We start from the raw sequence: 18,136 nt of genomic DNA, 5'->3' as shown, positions 1-18,136 counted from the left end.
AAACATTATAGCTCACTCTTGTTGACAATCTAATTATAACAGTATGCCAGCTTTCGCTTGAATTATTTCACGCAAGGAATCCAGTGTGGGGAGGGAGGACTGAGGCTGATGAGGAAGAACTGTCATTGTCATGGCTTGACATCTGAAGTTAAGCGTGGTCAAAGTGATAGTGGGGCTTTCATAACAAGGTACAAACATTATATACCACACTGTCCCGGGCAGTCAAATATAAGGCTCACCGTTACTGTTAAAATGGTGAGGGCACAGGGAAAATTAATGATAAACATTTGGGATGGGATCTTCGGAGTGGATCTCCAAACATACCGCCTCAGTGCTGAGCACAAGATTAAAAAAAAATGAAATTAAATAAAACCTTACGAATTATGAGGAAAGAAATTAAAAGAAAAACAACCAGCATCATTTCACCACTTTGTGTGCAATACAATGATACTCCTAGATTTTGGTGTTATGGGCATATCTGGTTGCCTGGAAAACTCACAGTAAAATTACATGATGAGAGAGGGAACAACTTCCCGCGTAATGGGAATGTAATGAAGTAAGTTTAATCAACTTGGAAAAAGAGATGATTATGGAAGATGTGGAAGATCTGTTAAAGATCATTGGTCTATTAAGATAAATGTTAAATGCTAATATCAAAAAAAAAATTGTCCTTACTGAAAATGCGAAAATGTAAAGAACAGAGAGCTTAAAAAATAAAGGGAAAACATCTGATAGAATCATAGAATCATTTAGGTTGCAAAAGACCTCTAAGATCATCTAGTCCAACCTTCAATATAACATTGCCAAGTCCACCATTAAACCATGTCCCTCAGCACCACATCTACATGTCTTTTGAAGACCTCCAGGGATGGTGACTCAACCACTTCCCCGGGCAGCCTGTTCCAATTCGTCACAACCCTTTCAGTGAAGAAATTTTTCCTAATATCCAACCTAAACATCCACATGTACAATTAAGGCCATTTTCCCTCATCTCATCACTTGGTGCTTGGGAGAAGAGACCAACCCCCCACCTCACTATAATCTCCTTTGTGGTAATTGTACAGCACGACAAGGTCTCACTGAGCCTCCTTTTATCCAGGCTAAGCAACCACAGCTCCCTCAGCCACTCATTAAAGGCTTGTTCTCCATACCCTTCACCAGCTTTGTTGCCCTTCTTTGGACACACACTGGCACATCAATGTCCTTCTGGTAGTGAGGGGCCCAAAACTGAATAGAGTATTTGAGTTGCAGCCACACCAGAGCCAAGTGCAGGGGGACAATCACTGCCCTGGTCCTGCTGGCCTGCTGGCCTGCTATTTCTAATAAAAGCCTAGATGCTGTTGGCCTTCTTGGCTACCTGAACATACTGCTGGCTCATATTCATATTCAGCCAGCTACCCACCAACATCCCCAGGTCCCTTTTTTAGCTGTGTAATGCATCTTCGTGGAGATGCATTACTAATCATGGAGATATTTGCCACCTGAAGCTGTGAAAGTACAAATGAAGTTATCTAAATGAACAATTCCATGCTTCCTTGGCAACTATTATTTGTCACAACCCACTATACCTGTGGATGGGAGTACATGTGGAGAGGATGCAGGGCTTGTTCTCTGTTTGCCCAGGTTCTTGTATTCCTTCCAAGGCATAAGCAGCTGGCTGGGCTCAGGGCAACTAGGCTGGATGGGTCTTTTGGCCAGCCCAGTGATACCATTCAGTTCCCTAAATAAATTTGTAGTGCCATTTGTGATACTGCAGAGTGTCCCCTGGCCCTTGCCTGCCAGTTCACCAGGGCAGAGCTTGCCACGTGGCCTGCGCTGTACTTGCTACCTTTCTGTGTTTTCCTCAGGGTGCGTCATAGGCACCTGCCTTTATGCAGCTGAAGTGAATTTTAGCATCCCAGCTTTTGTATGTCACACCAGCTAAAGATGCTTTACAGTTCTGAACTTCTGCTCTATAGAGTGTTTTCCAAAAACTAATGTTGGATGAATTTGAAACTTGTCATAAGAGTTCTTGTAGATTTGCAATCACTGTCATTTGCACTAATACTAGGCAACAAGTAATAAATATTATAAAGAACCATTATAATTTTGCAGTGTATTAAGACTGGGATAAATATTATTTACACACTTTAAGAGTAGCAAGCAGGCCTTAAGCAGGCTGTTTCTAACATCCCAGTATGTTTCCAAAGTTAAAGATGTGCTAAAGCAGTGAAGAACCTGACCTGTTCCATTATTTTTAAATCTATAAAAATATGTAATTGGAGGAGACAATCTATAGAGAATTTCTTTCAGGATGCTTAGGAAATGATAGAGCTATTGTCTTCTATTTATCTAGGGCTATGTTTTATATTGCAGATGAGTAGTTATGAAAGAAGACTGCATGTGTATATTTTAATTTGAAAATATTTCCTAATTAGTCAGTATCACTCAAACTCATGCCCTTCACTATATTTGCTTATCATAATTCATGTGTCTGTAAGAGGATTTGTATTCTTTCAGCCCGAGGTGAACTTGTTCAACAGCTTTGTTTTTGTCTGTATGCCTCCTTAGCTAAAGTTCAGACAAAAATTCTTGCAAATTTTTAGATACCAAGTTATAATAAATTCCCAATAGCAAAGAATACTTGCTTTCTTCCAAGCAAGCCTTTGTTTTATTTTTTTTAATTCTAATGTTAGTTGTGTTTTGAGTAGTTGTTTCTCTTTTGAGGACACTAGAATAAAGGGATTTACTAAACTCTTCTGAAAATCTGAACACTGCAGTAATATTCAGACCTTTTTAATAATTTATTGAGAGCACAGCCAACAATATGAAATTTTCATGTGTGAGTATCAAACAGGCAACCTCACATAAACTTGAAAGGCATGAAAAATAAGGTTAGGCTTCAAAACAGAGGTCAATATTCTCAGGCTTAGAGTAAAAAAAAATGAAGATAATCACAATAACGTTTAATCTTTTTAAGAGAAATCTTATGTTGGCACATTTCATAGAATCATGACAAAATGTGAATTCAAAACTCAATAAGAAAATTGGTGATTACTGAATAAAGGCACAACATTGTTCCAACGTAGTTATTTGTTATGCATAAGGTGTTATCATCTCCAGAAGATTTATCTTGATTAGGATATTTGATTGGTTTCTGCTTTCACAACCTACACCAGCATAATTTGGAATCTTCTGTCACTATTCCCATGGACATCATTAGGTGTCCATTACTCTGTCAGTGAGGAATTGTCCTTCTGTTCCCTTAATTCCATTGAAAAACTTGTTTTAGGTTGAAAGTTGGAAAGCCTTTGGTATAGGATAATATTTTAAAAACGAATTTATATTTTAAAATTATCAAGCCAATTTCAAAATTTGAGGGAAATTTATTTTCATTTGCTGCTCCACAGAGGCTGCTGGCAGGGTGGCCACAGGGTGCATGGGGTGGCCAGTGGCAGGGATGATGCAGTGCCTCCATCCGCCCCTCCCCTGAGAGCAGCTCGTGCTCAGCCTCTGGCCAGGCTCATCCCCGGCAGATAGTGAGGTCTAGGAATGACTCTGGCACTCCTCACAGCCACTCATGGCATTTTGGACAAGAGAAATAATATATTATGGCTTGTGAAATATCTTTCACAATTGTTTAAGTCTAACCACCATGTAAGTATTGTTAAAGTGTATGTGGCTGGCTCCTATGTCATGCTACTAACTTTCATATTAACAATAGTTTGTTTCACAGAAGTGCATTTTAACAAATAATATGGTTTGTTTTGTGTTTCATAAACTAAAATTATAAGTGGCCTTCCTCAGTAATTGCTACGGTGAATAGTATTGAGATGATTGTTCTTGTTTTGGCTATGGGATGCAGTATCATTCAGTGGTTGAAATTTGGCTGTTGCTAACTTTTGCCAGACACCGTTTTTAAAGTCACAGCTGATGTATGTTTTTGTGACATGGATTTTGTTTCACATCCAGATTATTGCTTTTACTGCTCAGTCTTCATTAATGCTGTTCAGGGCTCTGTGAGTTATCAGATGGAGTAACAGGCATTTGCTGGTGTGCTTTGGAGCTTCTCAGTGCTACAACAGTGCTTGCTAAGTTGCTAAGCATTACTGGTATATTTGGAATAACACAGGAAAGAAGATAAAGATAGTCATTGACTGTAGTGTCCTCGGGTGAGCTCTGGGTGCTGGGATGCTTCATTCCAACTCAGGCTGCTCAGCTCCTACTCACGTGGACAATAGTTGGACATTGAAATAGACATTGGGTAAATAAGTTACTCTCTGTGTGTGGCTCTGGGTGGGATTCATCTCAGTTTGTGCATCTTCAGTGATGACATCTATAGCTGAGCTTTACAGACTAGGCTCCCTTTACAGCCGTTGGAGAGAAACAGGCATTTCTCAAGTGTGATTCATCTGGCCTGTTTTAGACATCTACATTAGGGTGAGATTTACAGGCTAAATGGGGTGACATAAACAGATGTGATGTTCTCAGGAGCTTTATATAGCAGTAGCACATATTCACTGGTCCACTGACTGAAAACTCAACCTCTTCCTTCCAAGAAAGTGGTCCCAAACGTGGGAATAAAGAGCAAGCCTTTCTCTGTACCAGTCAATATTCAGTTTTCCCATACAAAATGCAATGCCTGCAGCTGAGGGTCAGTGGCTGAGCCACACAAATACTGGAGTTTAAAATATTTTAGGATATTCACTTGGTAAATTCAGGTTTGAATCCTCTGACCTAGATGAGAGCCTTAATTGCCCATTTGCTGGTTAGAAAGCAGACTGCTATGGCAGTGGCCAGTCTGATCCCTCCTCTGTCAGGTCTCTGGGCTATGCCACTGTGTTTGTCAACCGCATGAAGTTCAAAAAGGCCAAGTGCCGGGTCCTGCACCTGGGGCGCAACAACCCCAAGCAGAGCTACAGGCTGAGAGATGAGTGGTTGGAAAGCTGCCTGGCAGAGAAGGACCTGGGAGTACTGGTTGATAGTCGGCTGAATATGAGCCAGCAGTGTGCTCAGGTGGCCAAGAAGGTCAACAGCATCCTGGCTTGTATAAGAAACAACTTGGCCAGCAAGTCTAGGGAAGTGATTGTCCCCCCATACTCAGCTCTGGTGAGGCTGCACCTCGAGTACTGTGTTCAGTTTTGGGCCCCTCGCTACAAGAAGGACATCGAGGTGCTCGAGAGAGTCCAGAGAAGGGTGATGAAGCTGGTGAGGGGTCTGGAGAACAAGTCTTACGAGGAGCAGCTGAGGGAGCTGGGATTGTTCGGCCTGGAGAAGAGGAGGCTCAGGGGCGACCTTATCGCTCTCTATGGGTACCTTAAAGGAGGCTGTAGCGAGGTGGGGGTTGGTCTATTCTCCCACGTGCCTGGTGACAGGACGAGGGGGAATGGTCTAAAGTTGTGCCAGGGGAGGTTTAGGTTGGATATTAGGAGGAACTTCTTTACTGAAAGGGTTGTTAGGCATTGGAATGGGCTGCCCAGGGAAGTGGTTCAGTCACCATCCCTGGAGGTCTTTAAGAGACGCTTAGATGTTGAACTTAGTGATATGGTTTAGTGTAGGACTTGTTAGTGTTAGGTCAGAGGTTGGACTGGGTGATCTTGGAGGTCTCTTCCAACCTAGATGATTCTGTGATTCTGTGATTCAATTTGCTTTTTCCATGACAGATGAATGAATTACCTTGCTGCTCAGCCTTGCCAAGTTTCTGATAGCTTTGGCTATGGTCAGAAACAGATCCTTAGGTACCTATTGTGACACAAATTTAAGTTAGGGATTTTGATGCCTGAGAAGTCAGGCTCCTGTGTCTGATTTTGTAAGGCTCTTCACAGGTCTAGCAATTGAACTCTTCACTTTTAGTGAGATGCAGTCTCTGTAGTATCTCAGCTGTTTTAAAAAAATGACCAATCCTTTGTAGTTTAGGCATATAAGAATAAACTCTGCTTATATTTCTGCTGATGTCATTAGAACTGTCTTGTTAGGAACTTTCAAAAAGATGTTATAAGTAATGTCTCTGCAAATAGTTCTTTCACAAGGCTGATAGGCTTCTCCTTGCATCATTGACAAATGATGTCTCTGTATATCATGTTACCGACATCTTGCCACACATCTGCAATCTATTTTCAGTTTTCTGTTGCTTATTACCAATTTAGGAAAGGAATCGAGACAAAGAGATTTGATGGAGTACTGGGCAGAATCATTGAAACCAGTAACATAATGCAAAGCAATACTTAGTTTGAGTATAAGCTGTCTAGGATAAAGTTCAAAACCTGTGCAATTTTCTTCTCTCCTCCCAAAACCTATTGGTAAGTGCAGCTGTTGACGAAGGCATCGCAGGTTAGCGATGGTACTGTTCAATGTGCCATCAGTCCACCTTCAAGGAAAGTTCACTGGTGCGAGCTTACTATATTGGTAGGGGCTTGGAAAAGCACTTAAGTGAGAAGATTTTCATTTGTAAGAATGCCATCCCTCACCTACGTTTGTGTATTAAACCATGCCAAAATAACTTTCTTTTTTGAATTCCTCTCCTCTCTGGTGAAAATCAAAACCAGTATGAGTAAGAATCCCATGGCTTTATTCTGCTTTTGTTTTTGCTGGATGAGGTGTAGACCTGTGACTCACACAGCTCTTAGGTATCTGTCTGGCATTTGTATTCGAAATTGTTGCGTAATTGTGAGTTCCTAGATTTTGCTTTCTTTCAAAAGAAAAGTATTTCTGTGAAGTAAAGATTAGTATGATGTCAACATACCTGTCACTATTTCTTCAAAATTTTCACCTTTTGTACTAATACAGTTCTGTGTGCAATTAAGTGCGTGCACTTTCTGAATTCACATAACAATGGATGCTCCACTATTAATTTACAAATGCATTTATCCACACACTCTTTTGAATGCACACCACTAAAACTACCTGTGTATTTTTAGATTACTTGTCATGGCGGTGTCTAAACAGTGTGCATTTGAACAAGGCATTGGAGCTTATTGTCTTCTTCCTAGCCACTTCATCCGTAGTTGACATTTCAGAGAGTGGTCTGGTATTTTAAGGAATGGGCTTGGTAGTTTTTATGCCCTCAAAGGCAGTACTACATTGTGGGATGGGTTTACACTTGAGCCTGTGTTTGGTACCTCATGTTTACTTTTAGAGCCATGGTGCGCAAACCCGAAAGGCAAAATTCAGAACAGAGGGAGCACAGTGCAGGCTTTCAAGAGGCTTGTGTTGACGTGGAATTGCCCAGAAGTGGCAAGAGGCAGGGAGCCAGCAGCGCACACCCCAGCCAGAGCACATTGTGCCCGCTGGGCTGCTGCTCCCATGCCAGGGGCAGCCCTACTGCCCGACCATGGGCCAGTCCTGGTGCTGTGGTGGGAATGTGTTCATGGTAGAGCTGTCTCCACTCCGCTTACTGCAATGAGCTGGTGCTTTTCTCATCTGCGAGGAGAACCTGCAGCACTAGGTGACTATCCTGGCATGAGGTGGTAGCACATGATATACCAGGTGTTTTTAAGGAATTGTGACAATAGCTGTGACTTACTCTAAATGCTAGACAGAGAGATGTTGTTTGGGAGTGGTGACTGGAGAAGGTGTGTTAGCTTTGGTGTCCCCGTTGTCATTCTCCTGGCATGTTGTCTGCCTGGATCCTACAGGAATGTCATCGATAGGGTTGAACCACATGTGTTATCTGCCAATGAGGCTGTAGAAAATGAGATTTGGAGGATGGAGTATCTCTGCTGGTCTCCTAGGTGAATCCTCCAATTTGCTCATGAGTTGGTTGTTCTTCATCTTTTGAGGTGAATAAGTGAGTCAGTGTGTTTGCATGCAAGCGTGCGAGCTGGGGTAGTCCCATGTATGCTGTCTCCAGATTGCGTTCCCACTGCTGACTGCTTTAGGGAGTGTTAATCTCTGCTTGGCTCTAAACGCAGTGTGACATTGACAGACTCTGCTGGATTTGCTGTCAGTCTCCATTTCTTTTGTAGTTGCCTGTGAAAGTGATGGCATTGTAGAAGAGCAGCCTCTCTGATGAGTGCCATTGCACACCTGACTTACATTACTTGGAGATGGATATATTTTTTGAGGAGTCAAGAAAAAAAAAAAGAAAAAGAAAAAGAGAATGGCCTCAGTACAAGTAATTTATTGTCTTAAGAGGAAAGTTTCCAACCATGGCCCTGGTGTGCTGTGATGCAGTATTGCAGTATTATAAGGAACTGGCTTTGACCTTTGGAAGAACCTTAAAAACTGCCTGTCCTTGCTTTAATGTAAGAAAGTCTCATTTTGGGAGGTCTGCTGTCTGCAGTGATGCCATTTCTCATTTCAAACTACTTTTCTGTTTTCTTCATGGTCTAGAAAATTGCAGTTTTACACTGAGGCTATGTGACTTGACTTACATAAACAGTATATGTGGCTTCAAAGATTCTTGTCTTTATTAATACTTTCTTGAACTCTGTTAAGTCTCCACTCATGCTGTTTCCCGTGTCATATCTGCATCTCTATATCTAGTCCTTTTTAAACTTACTGCCAACAATAGCAGCTGCAAATTCAGTAGAATTTCTGCATGTATCAGCCCTCTTAGTGACATTTAGCTGATGCTAAAGACCAAATTCAGTAAGACCTGTCACTGCTATGTATCTCCTGGGATGATCTGCTTTGTCCATCGAGCAGTTTTTATGCCTTTAGAGTTTAGATACATTGTCTGTATTTTAAGCATTTTGAGTATCAATCAAAATGCAGCTACAGTTTAGGAGAGTAAATTGGTCCCTCAGGAGAACATAAGGCAAATTTTATGCAAGTACTTATACAGATTAATAGATTTCTATAGTATTAAACATCATGTGTAGCATGTAACACTGAAAAGGCATTGAACATGATGTTCATAGGCCAAGCTTCTCAGAAATATCTGAAAATGACTGCAGTTCAAAGCCTGCTGTTACGCTGCTACCTCCACCTGTGGTGCACGTGCAGCAGCAGCTTTGCCAGCCTCCTTCCTCGTGACCTGCTTCCTCCTCGAGACGTGTCAGCCCCCGGCATTGCTGGAGGTGTCACTGCTCCTGGTCCCATGGGAGGCACCAAGGCTAGGGCTTGGCAGAACCCTGCTGTGTGAAGCGTGAGGCATCTCTGGCTGCCTCATCCCCTCGGCTGAAGTAGCACCGGTGAAGTAGCACCCCACCGCTCCCTGGAGGATCAGGCCAGCCTGCCTGCTTGAATGGCTGTCTCTGTGATGACTCTAGGAGAGCACAGCAGCGTGCATGTGCTGAGCATTCAGGGAGCTGCATTCAGCAATTTTCTACAATTATGTGTGTGTGCATGCCTGTGTGTAGAAAATTTAGCTGCGGGCCTCACGATTCCCAGAAATGCCGTTGTCTGAAAAAGTTGTGTGATAACAACCATTGCACAGAAAGAAAAGTAGGGCAAGGTGGCACTGGTGGATACTTCTGTGGTATTTCCCTTGATATACTGCTGTTTTTGTGGAGCCATTTCCTAGGCTTTTGCAAAATAAACTGAAATTTTCCACCTAACCCATGTATTCATATCTACATTATTTGTGACCTGAAATTTTTTTTATCCATCACTAGAATCATAGAATATCCTGAGTTGGAAGGGAGCCACAGGGATCATCAAGTCCAACCCCTGGCTCCACACAAACCACCCAAAAATCAGACCATGTGTCTGAAGACGTTGTCCAAATGCTTGTTGAACTCCAGCAGCTCAGTGCTGTGCCCACTGCCCTGGGGAGCCTGTCCCAGTGCCCCACCACCCCCTGGGTGCAGAACCTTTTCATTCAAACACTGTTATTGTGATTCAGAAGGTGGAGTAGCAGATGACACACGAGTGAGAGGGTGACCCACCTTTGCTGTTGTGTTTTATGGATGTTTGCGTGCCTGCTCTCTCCCCCAGTCACTGTTTCAGTCCCTCGTGCTAAACATCTCCAGTGTCTCCAGCCCACTGCTACAGATCCAATCTCCTCCTTTCCATCACCTTCTCACTGCTGCTTTGTCCAGGCATGGTCCCTTCTTCTCCATCGTTCCCCAGATCTTCTCCAAAAAGTCTCTCCTCTCCTATTCACTGCACTCCTCCCAGAGTAACCACCTTCCCCATCCCAGTTCACTTGCTGTTCTCCTGCCCTCAGATTCGCTTTTGTGTCTCCTGACCTTAAGTTATCAGGGATGGTGTTGGTCCAACTTTAGGGGCAACTTCATTCTTGTGACATTTTGCATTTTTTTGAGCTTTTTGCGAAATGATATTCTGCTGAATTGATATTTTTTTCATCAGAAGGCTTAGACTTCTGGTTAAGATCCCTCCTTTTTGCCCTTTCTTTCCAACCAGCTGGCATCACTTTCTGCTTTAAAACACTGAGAAACTTCCCAGATAAAAAGATCACCGGAACTGAAGTCTCCATCAAGTACTTCTGCTCCAACAAAGCAGGGTAGCCAGACCAAAATATATTTCACAGAATTTTTTTCAACAAGCTCTGAGTCAGCACCCAAATCACCAAGCACTCTGAGAGTGCTAAATGAGGACAGAATCTCCAGAAATATTTAGATGCTAAAAATGAAAATGCTTCCATTGAACATATGTGAACTCTGAATTTTTCCATGTGTTTATACTTTGTCCAAACTTGGAGTACATCTCTTACACCAAAGCCATACCCTTTTGAAATTCCAGTTCCTTTGGAGAGAAGGAGCTGATGAAAGCAAAGAACACTGGAAATTTTCTGCTGGGGCAATGCAATCTTTTCCTCTAACCTCATCTCAGAAATGAATGAAGTGTTTGAATGAATTTTCTTCTCCTTCAAATAATTCAATCAGTGTGAGGCAGACACCTATGAAAAATAAAATAATTAAAAAAAAAAAAAAAAAAAGCCCAAGAGGGTAAAACTTGGCAAAGATCTAAGGATCTGAAAATAGAGGCTTATAATCGGAAATATTGGGCAACTGCTAAAGTAGCAGTTACCAGCATCACCTCTAATATTTGCATCATGTTGTTGCCTGATGAGAGCCTTGAGTACGTCCTCCCCGGGAAGATATTCTCAGTCCCTGTCACTGGGTTATTTCGGGGCAGCCGAGGGCTCCCTACACAGCTGTGCTGTGGGCTCGCTGCTCTTTCACAAACTGCCTTCCTCTCCCCAGTCCGCTGGGTGAGAGAAGTCAGCCGGGGCTCCCCACTTGCCCCAGGGCAGCAGCCAGGATGGGATGGCATGGCTGATGTCCCCTTTGCCCACCTGGGCAGTCCTCAGGTTTGGGGAGGGCTCCTCACTTCTGTGCTCACCCAAATTCTCCTCCCAAGGAGGGTGTTGTGGAGGATGGCGTGGGGACTCCTTGTTCTCCTTTCTGCCACCCCCTTTCAAAGCACTACTTCATGCAATTGTTTCAGGAGCCCTGTTTGGTGTTGTGGAAGCTGTGTGGACCACCAGGTGCCGCTGGGTGGGTGCTGGGTCTGCACCAGGCCCCCCTTGCCCACCAAGTGCGGGTGCCTGGTGCAGTTGTGCACCTCCAGGTGTTGTCCACGGTCCAGGTGGTCCTCAGCATCGCTCTGCACTCCTGAAGAGCCAGATATTTGCCATCAACTGCATACAGCATGCGCCAAGGTAGAGGCAGAAACAAAGCCTGATGGATGGGATCTCAGAAGAATATTTTTATGGATCTTGGAAGGGGAAGCTGAGAGCCCTCAGCAACAAGCCCTAGCCCCAAATAAAGCCACGGTCCTGTTGCTGGTCTTGGTTGTTAGCACTTGGCACGGTGTGTGTTTTCTTTCGTTTTATGGGAATCTGATGTATTTCACCACTGGACAGAGAAAAAATCATCACTGAGAGTGTCATGATTAATTTTTTTCCTCTTGAAGAACTATGAAATTATTCTGAAATGTATGACACGTGTATAATAACAGCCTAGTGCTCTGTTTTTAAAAAATGTGCTAGAGGTGTTGTGCAGTTTCCCAGAGGCTTAATGAGGGAGCCATACTGTGTTGGAAATTTTTCAACAATAAAAATTGACCTATTACATGCTCATGTAAAATGAGGGTTGACAATCACACAAATATGTCCAAAATCAAATGCAGGCATTGTAAAATATCACTTCTTTCCCAGAGAGAAACTGGTCACCTGTTCACAGTAGGGTTTTGCATTATATCCTATTCAGTAAAGAATAAGATGCTTCCCCACAGGGAAACAAAATGGCAGCAAAGTACTGGCCCAGTGCCCTTCTATGAATGCTTTTTGCTGACTGTTTTGCCAAGTCTTCAAAAATAACACAGAGGCATATTTTTTCAACATATGTTTTGCCTTTTTGTTGTTATAAAAGCACAAAGGGAAGAAAAGGTTCTTCATTATTCACCGCTTCATCATCAAAAGAGGAAGAATTCATTGTTTGCTTGTTTGATTTTCTTCTTCCCTCTATAATACTTCTTTTATTTTCTAAAAGTCTAGTCTCTTTTGCTTTTTTTTTTTTTTTTTTTTTTTTTTTTTAACACATATCTTAGAAGTGACCACTTCTTAAAAATTGAGCATATGGCTCTGAATCTGCAGTCTGCATTCAGCGGAAACGTCTATTGTAAAACACAGAGATTTGGAGTCTTGGGAGCAGAAAAGTTGGTTTCAGGAATTATTGAGTATACTATCAAATAATCAAAGAAAGTAAGTTAATTAAACACAAAGTGTTGAAGAATAAATTGAATATGGTATATATTACCCCTCTGCTCAGAGCAAATTAAGCCACTGTCAATGTTTGCATGTTCTTTAGATATTTAACAGTAAGTTTTAGCCAATGTAGCCTGAATGACACACTGCATGACTGTTTGGATTTAAAAAATAAAAATGAATGTTACATCGCTACATGTACTTCACCAGTAAACATACTTAGAGTCACCTCACTGAACTGTGCTTCAGTTCCTTGCCCAGTCATGCTGTTACAGCAAGACAAAACAATTTGGGGAGGAGGAACATGAAGCAAAGAGAGGTCAGACTTTACCAGCAATCTTGTCAAGTACTGATCTCTGTGTGTTAAGGGATTAAAGTATAAAAGCAGAACCTGGGTGGTAACTCAGTATACCAAGCTACAAGTTACGGGACTCTTCTTCAGCAGTGAAATGTTTTTGTGCTTTTGTTTTGATCTCCTTTCAGGTTCTTTGCCCTTGTTAATTTATACAGTTAAAAAAAAAAAGAAAGAAAGAAGTCCTATATGCGAGGAGATAGATTTGCAATGTAGTTTATGCCACATTTAAATAAACATATGTAAAGATTAACAACAAATAACATAGAAAAGGATGACAAAGATCAGGAGAGAAAGAGAATAAAATTTACCTAATTGTAAAGCAAACTAATTTTTTTGGGGTGGGGGCAGGGGGATAAAATTTCCTTGTTCTGATTTTCAGTTCAGAGGTATACGGATAGGATATTACAAAGCAAAATGTTGTGTGCTGCCGAGAGAAGTCGGAGAAGTCACTCTGGCTATAAAGGGTATTGCATTTATATAATGGGAAAAACCTATCACTGAATAATTTAGGTTCTTCCAAGACAGAACCACTGAAGCTGATAATATGTGTAGAGGGATACAATCTGAAAGATCCCAAAATAAAGGTGTGAGAATTAGTGTTTATAAGAAGTAAATAGATATCGCGAGCACTGTCAGTTTTAACAAAGAATACCTAGATTCCATTGTTACTTGTAGATGTTATTTGGATGATTACTTTACTGTTAATATCTAAGAATCTCTTAAAAATGCATTCATGAGTTATTTAAATTTATGTAATCTGTAATGACTCAGACTCTCATATAACTTAGGTGTACAATACTATAATACATACGACAACTGTAACGTAGCACTCCAAATCCCAAAAGAACAATATCAAAGCAATACTGGTTATTTCATTGCTTTTACTATATTCTAATGTCTTGACAATTACTTAAAAGCCATATATTCCAGTGCTATGTTTTATTAACTCACGCATTTAGTTTCTATGGTATATCTGGTTTATAGGTTAGTTTTGTGCTGCTAACAAAGGAAGCTTCCCAAGTAGAGATGGCCACCACCGCTATTCACATGTTCATTTCAGATCCTGTTGTAATGCTCAGTTTGTGTCTGGTGCCTGCTGTCGATGATTGCTGGTACATGACTTATGATTCATTTAGGAATAGAAGCTGACTCAAACACCAATAAACACCAGTTGTTTACTTCTAAAACAGTCAATTTTCTTTAAGTAAACCCTGAGGAAGTTGCAAAAGTGCATACTGAAACTTGGCACTCGTAGCTTGAATGCTGAGCAAGTTGTTTGGGAAAATTACATGGGAAAGCCAATTTAAAGTCACTGAAGTGTTGTAAGTATTGGGGAATTAGGCAAATTTGTTGTACAGAAGGTGTAGCTGGGATCTAAGTCAACAGCAAGAGTCTGTTCACAGAATGTGTGTAGGATTTTAAATACTGCTTGTAAATAATTACACATATTTTATTTCTCTCGTTTCAGTGACTATTTCAACAAGTACCTTCTTTGATGGCTTACTGGTGACTGGCCTCTACACCTCTACCAGTGTTCAGGCTTCCCAGAGTGTTGGTGGTTCCAGTGCTTTTGGATTTGGTAAGTCTGGTGTAATTCATGTTCTGCAACCCAGGCTAATTAGTACTTGGTCTTGGAGAACATCAATAACAACATACGCTATTATTTAGACTCAGTAATCAACAACACATGAAAGTCAGTGGAAGTTGATGTGATAAGGCAGTGGTAGCTTTTAGACAGCTTGCATTCCTTCCTTCACTTTCTCTGTCTTTGGTCAGCCCTGGTACTGCTATACTGAATTATATGGATTTTAGGAGAAAAAACCTGAGCAGCTGATCTGGGCAGAACAGCCATTTCTAAATCGGGTGCCATTTGGCATAAACTAAAACATTTATCTCCAAGCATTTAACTCTTCTTGGACTGAAAAGCTGATTCCTTTGAGCTTAATGTCAATCTACTTTTTCAACCCACTTAACAATCGTATCTTCCTTAAAACTGGAATACTGGTCAATGTATTTTATATAAACAATTATTTTCCATGTGGGAAAAACAGAGTTGTAGTACAAGCTACAGGAAAGTTTTTTGCGAAACTATTGTATGCTTCAGGTTCTGCTGTTGCACTCAGTGGCAGAAGCCAAGCCAGCTGTGTTAAGGACAAGCACTTTTGAAAACTAGTTTCTAAATATCTGTATGTAATTTACCACTGTATGTTCAGCAGGTTGTTATTAGGTAGTATATTTTATATTTTTACAAATAATCTTCCAAAAAAAGAAAAAGAAGGGAGGGGGAATTATCCTCACAGAGCTATTATCATCTATGCTGAAGGAGGAAGCCCACCCCAATAGATCCAGTCTGTATGTTTTCACCTTCCACTTCCAGTCTTCTCCTTATCTTGATGATGCCATGGTAATACCTGGTGGTGATGATGTTTTCTTGTAATTATCTCTGCTATAATGCATATGAAACTTGCTTGGGCCTGTGAATGTCATACAGAAGTGATACACTTGGTCATAAATGCAAAAGTGCAATGTAAGTAAGCTCATGTTGTAAATAACACATTATTTTAAAATGTGAGTTCAGGAATAACTTGAGAACAGCTCTACTCCTGTGAACAGCACAATGATTAGCCTCAAACTGAGTAAGGTAAAATGAACAAAAAGATTTTTTTTTTTTTTCTGGAAGAAGCAGTGCTGTTCTTTCTCATTGCCCACCACACTCTTTACCAGGTGAATGGGATCTGTCAGGGTAAGAGAGGATGGAAAATTTCTGAGGGACCAAATGGCTGGCAAGCCTATCTTTCCAGAAAATAGGTCTTTAGTTCATGTCACTGGGGAGATTTTCACTTTATGCTGAAAACTCACCAGGCAGGATATGCGTGCCATGTTTAATCACATCTAAATAATAAAAAAAGAATGGAATGTAAGTAAAATATTTTAAGAACCTTAATAACTTTGTGCATTTATGGAAGTAGATCTGCATTTTTTCCTGAATTTGTATCTTTATTTGTAGAGTGGGGCTGGTACAATGTGTTTCACAGACAGACCTTATATTACCTTGGGATGAGTGACAGGAGAAAAGACATAGCCTGTTTCAGTTTGCTGAAGGTCACTGTATAGCTCTGAAGGTGTTGCTTTGACCATTCCATTGCTGGTAAAATAACCAAGTAAATCGGTTCCACATATTCTGTGGACCAAAAGAAAATGCAAACCTATGGGTTGGGTAAGTCTGAAAGGCAAAGTGATGTGCAAACAGTCAGGCATGGTTAGAAGTAACATGTTTTGCTTGTCAATACAAATCTTCAAACATAATGACGAAGGAGTTCAGTCCTGAGTATTTCTTTATCTGTGTGAGGGAAAAACTGCTTCCATCTGGGACCATTCTTTTGGACTTTCTGCAGACAAACCATAGGGTCAGATGCATTACAGTTATGCAGCATTTAAAATAAAAATCTCAGTGAAGGAAAGATTTCATCAGCTTTTAAATGTAAATTTTGATGCTTGTTTTATCCATGGTGGACTGATGGCTCCCACCATGGAAAATTACACAAACTTCTTTTTCCACTCTGCAGTGAGAGCTGAGAAGGCTGGCGTCTTCCAAAAAGCATGTAACGTGATTGATCTGCACTTAAAACTATTTGGTAGTTTAAAAGTTAACAATATTTTTAAATTCACAGTCTGCAGTAGAAAGAAAGAGTAGTCTCCACAGTATGCAATATATAATTTAATATCTTAGCAGGTAGGAATGGAATTGTTTCATTTTCTCAAGAAAATATAAAACACTTTTTCAAGAAAGCCTGGATCCATCTGTTGTGTCATCATTTCTAATTAGCAAAGAAGCTGCTCCTCCTTTCCAGCAGGTGATTGGGATGTTCACGTTAGATTCAGCTTCCTGGAAATGAATCTTTTTTAAAATGTTGAGAACTCTGTGAGGTTCAGAGACAACAAATCAAAGATTTGTGTGGTTTAGCGTAGAGCAGGTGGGTGGACAAAGCTGGTCCTTTAAAAAATGAGCATAGCAATATTCTGAAATTGGGTTGATAGCAGTTACTTACAGAGCAGGGAAGAATATTTTTTCTCCTGCGCAAAACTACCACTGAAATGCTCTTGTCTGCATTACACAGGAGGTCACGCTAGATTACCATAATCTTCCAGACTGCCCCAAGTCTATGAAGTCTTCCCAACATACACAAATCTGTCTTTTGTGCCATAAGTTACTGTGTTGTGGCTCCAATTACCTTTTAATTACCTAATTTAGGAAGTCACTTGATAGACACAAAATCATTATTCAGTTACCACAGTTAGTTAACCATGTCAAGAACTTTGAAGAAAACAGATAAAAATGGTAGTAGTAGCAGGTTTAATTACAAGGGTTATGAATTCTTTCTTTTTCAGTATATATTGTGTAACCAAAGAAATAGTTTCTTTTTTTTTTTTTTTTTTTCCCTGTGGGATTATACCAACATGAAACTTGCTGAAATATTTATTTGGAAAACTTTCTAACTACTCTTTGGGGGAGATATGAGTCAGCTTTTGGGGATAAAACTTAGTAGTCATCTTAATTATTCATGTTTTGTCCCAAGCTGAACCATTGTCTGGGTTCAGATTAAGTAAAACTAAATCTGTAAATCTAAAATCAGAACGGGGATAAAGCATAAATGTATAGCGGAAACCTCACCAAACAAATTGTGATGATCCCTAGAAAAGAAATTACCCCTAAATCTAACTTTTTGACAGTGTTGTTTTCTTTGTAAGATCCCTTTGATGCAACAGATATCCTAAATTGCATCTCTCCAGTATCATTTTCACTGTTATTTCTGAATCAGTGGGATGTGTATATGGGACTTTTTTCCACTTCCTTCAGCATTGCCCCTAAAGCTTCATTCTTGCTTGTCATCTCCCCCTTTTTCAAGCCATATCGATACCCTCAACATCTTTCACACCCCGTCTCTCTCTGGAGGCACACTTTGGACTTATGAAGGATCTCTGCCTGCGTGTTCTTTCTCTTCTTTTGCTTTTGACTCTGAGAGCCCTTGCTGCTGTTTGCTTCTTTTCTACATCTTGTGGCATTTGCTAGCCGCACTCTGGAGTTTATCAGCACACCAGGGCTACTCTCCCACGTGGCCAGGATGTCCATATGGTCATTTCGGGGCTCTCACTGCTAGACTTATTCCAAAAATATAATAAAAGAG

The 18,136-nt window shown here is 40.8% G+C and overlaps 1 protein-coding gene across 2 annotated transcripts in view; it reads left to right on the top strand.

Annotated features, from left to right (window-relative positions):
• Positions 1-18,136, top strand: part of RELN (reelin) — a 293,331-nt gene that overhangs the window by 31,700 nt on the left and 243,495 nt on the right. For both annotated transcript variants that reach the window (XM_066986910.1, XM_048068408.2), the window contains exon 2: positions 14,419-14,529. In XM_066986910.1, the coding sequence (XP_066843011.1) occupies positions 14,419-14,529 (111 nt within the window). The remainder of the gene's footprint in view (positions 1-14,418; positions 14,530-18,136) is intronic.

Source organism: Anser cygnoides, chromosome 1, assembly GCF_040182565.1.
Source record: "Anser cygnoides isolate HZ-2024a breed goose chromosome 1, Taihu_goose_T2T_genome, whole genome shotgun sequence".
Lineage (NCBI taxonomy): Eukaryota > Metazoa > Chordata > Aves > Anseriformes > Anatidae > Anser > Anser cygnoides.
Note: the sequence above shows the minus strand (reverse complement) of the source record. Positions and strands in the feature narration are given on the sequence as shown.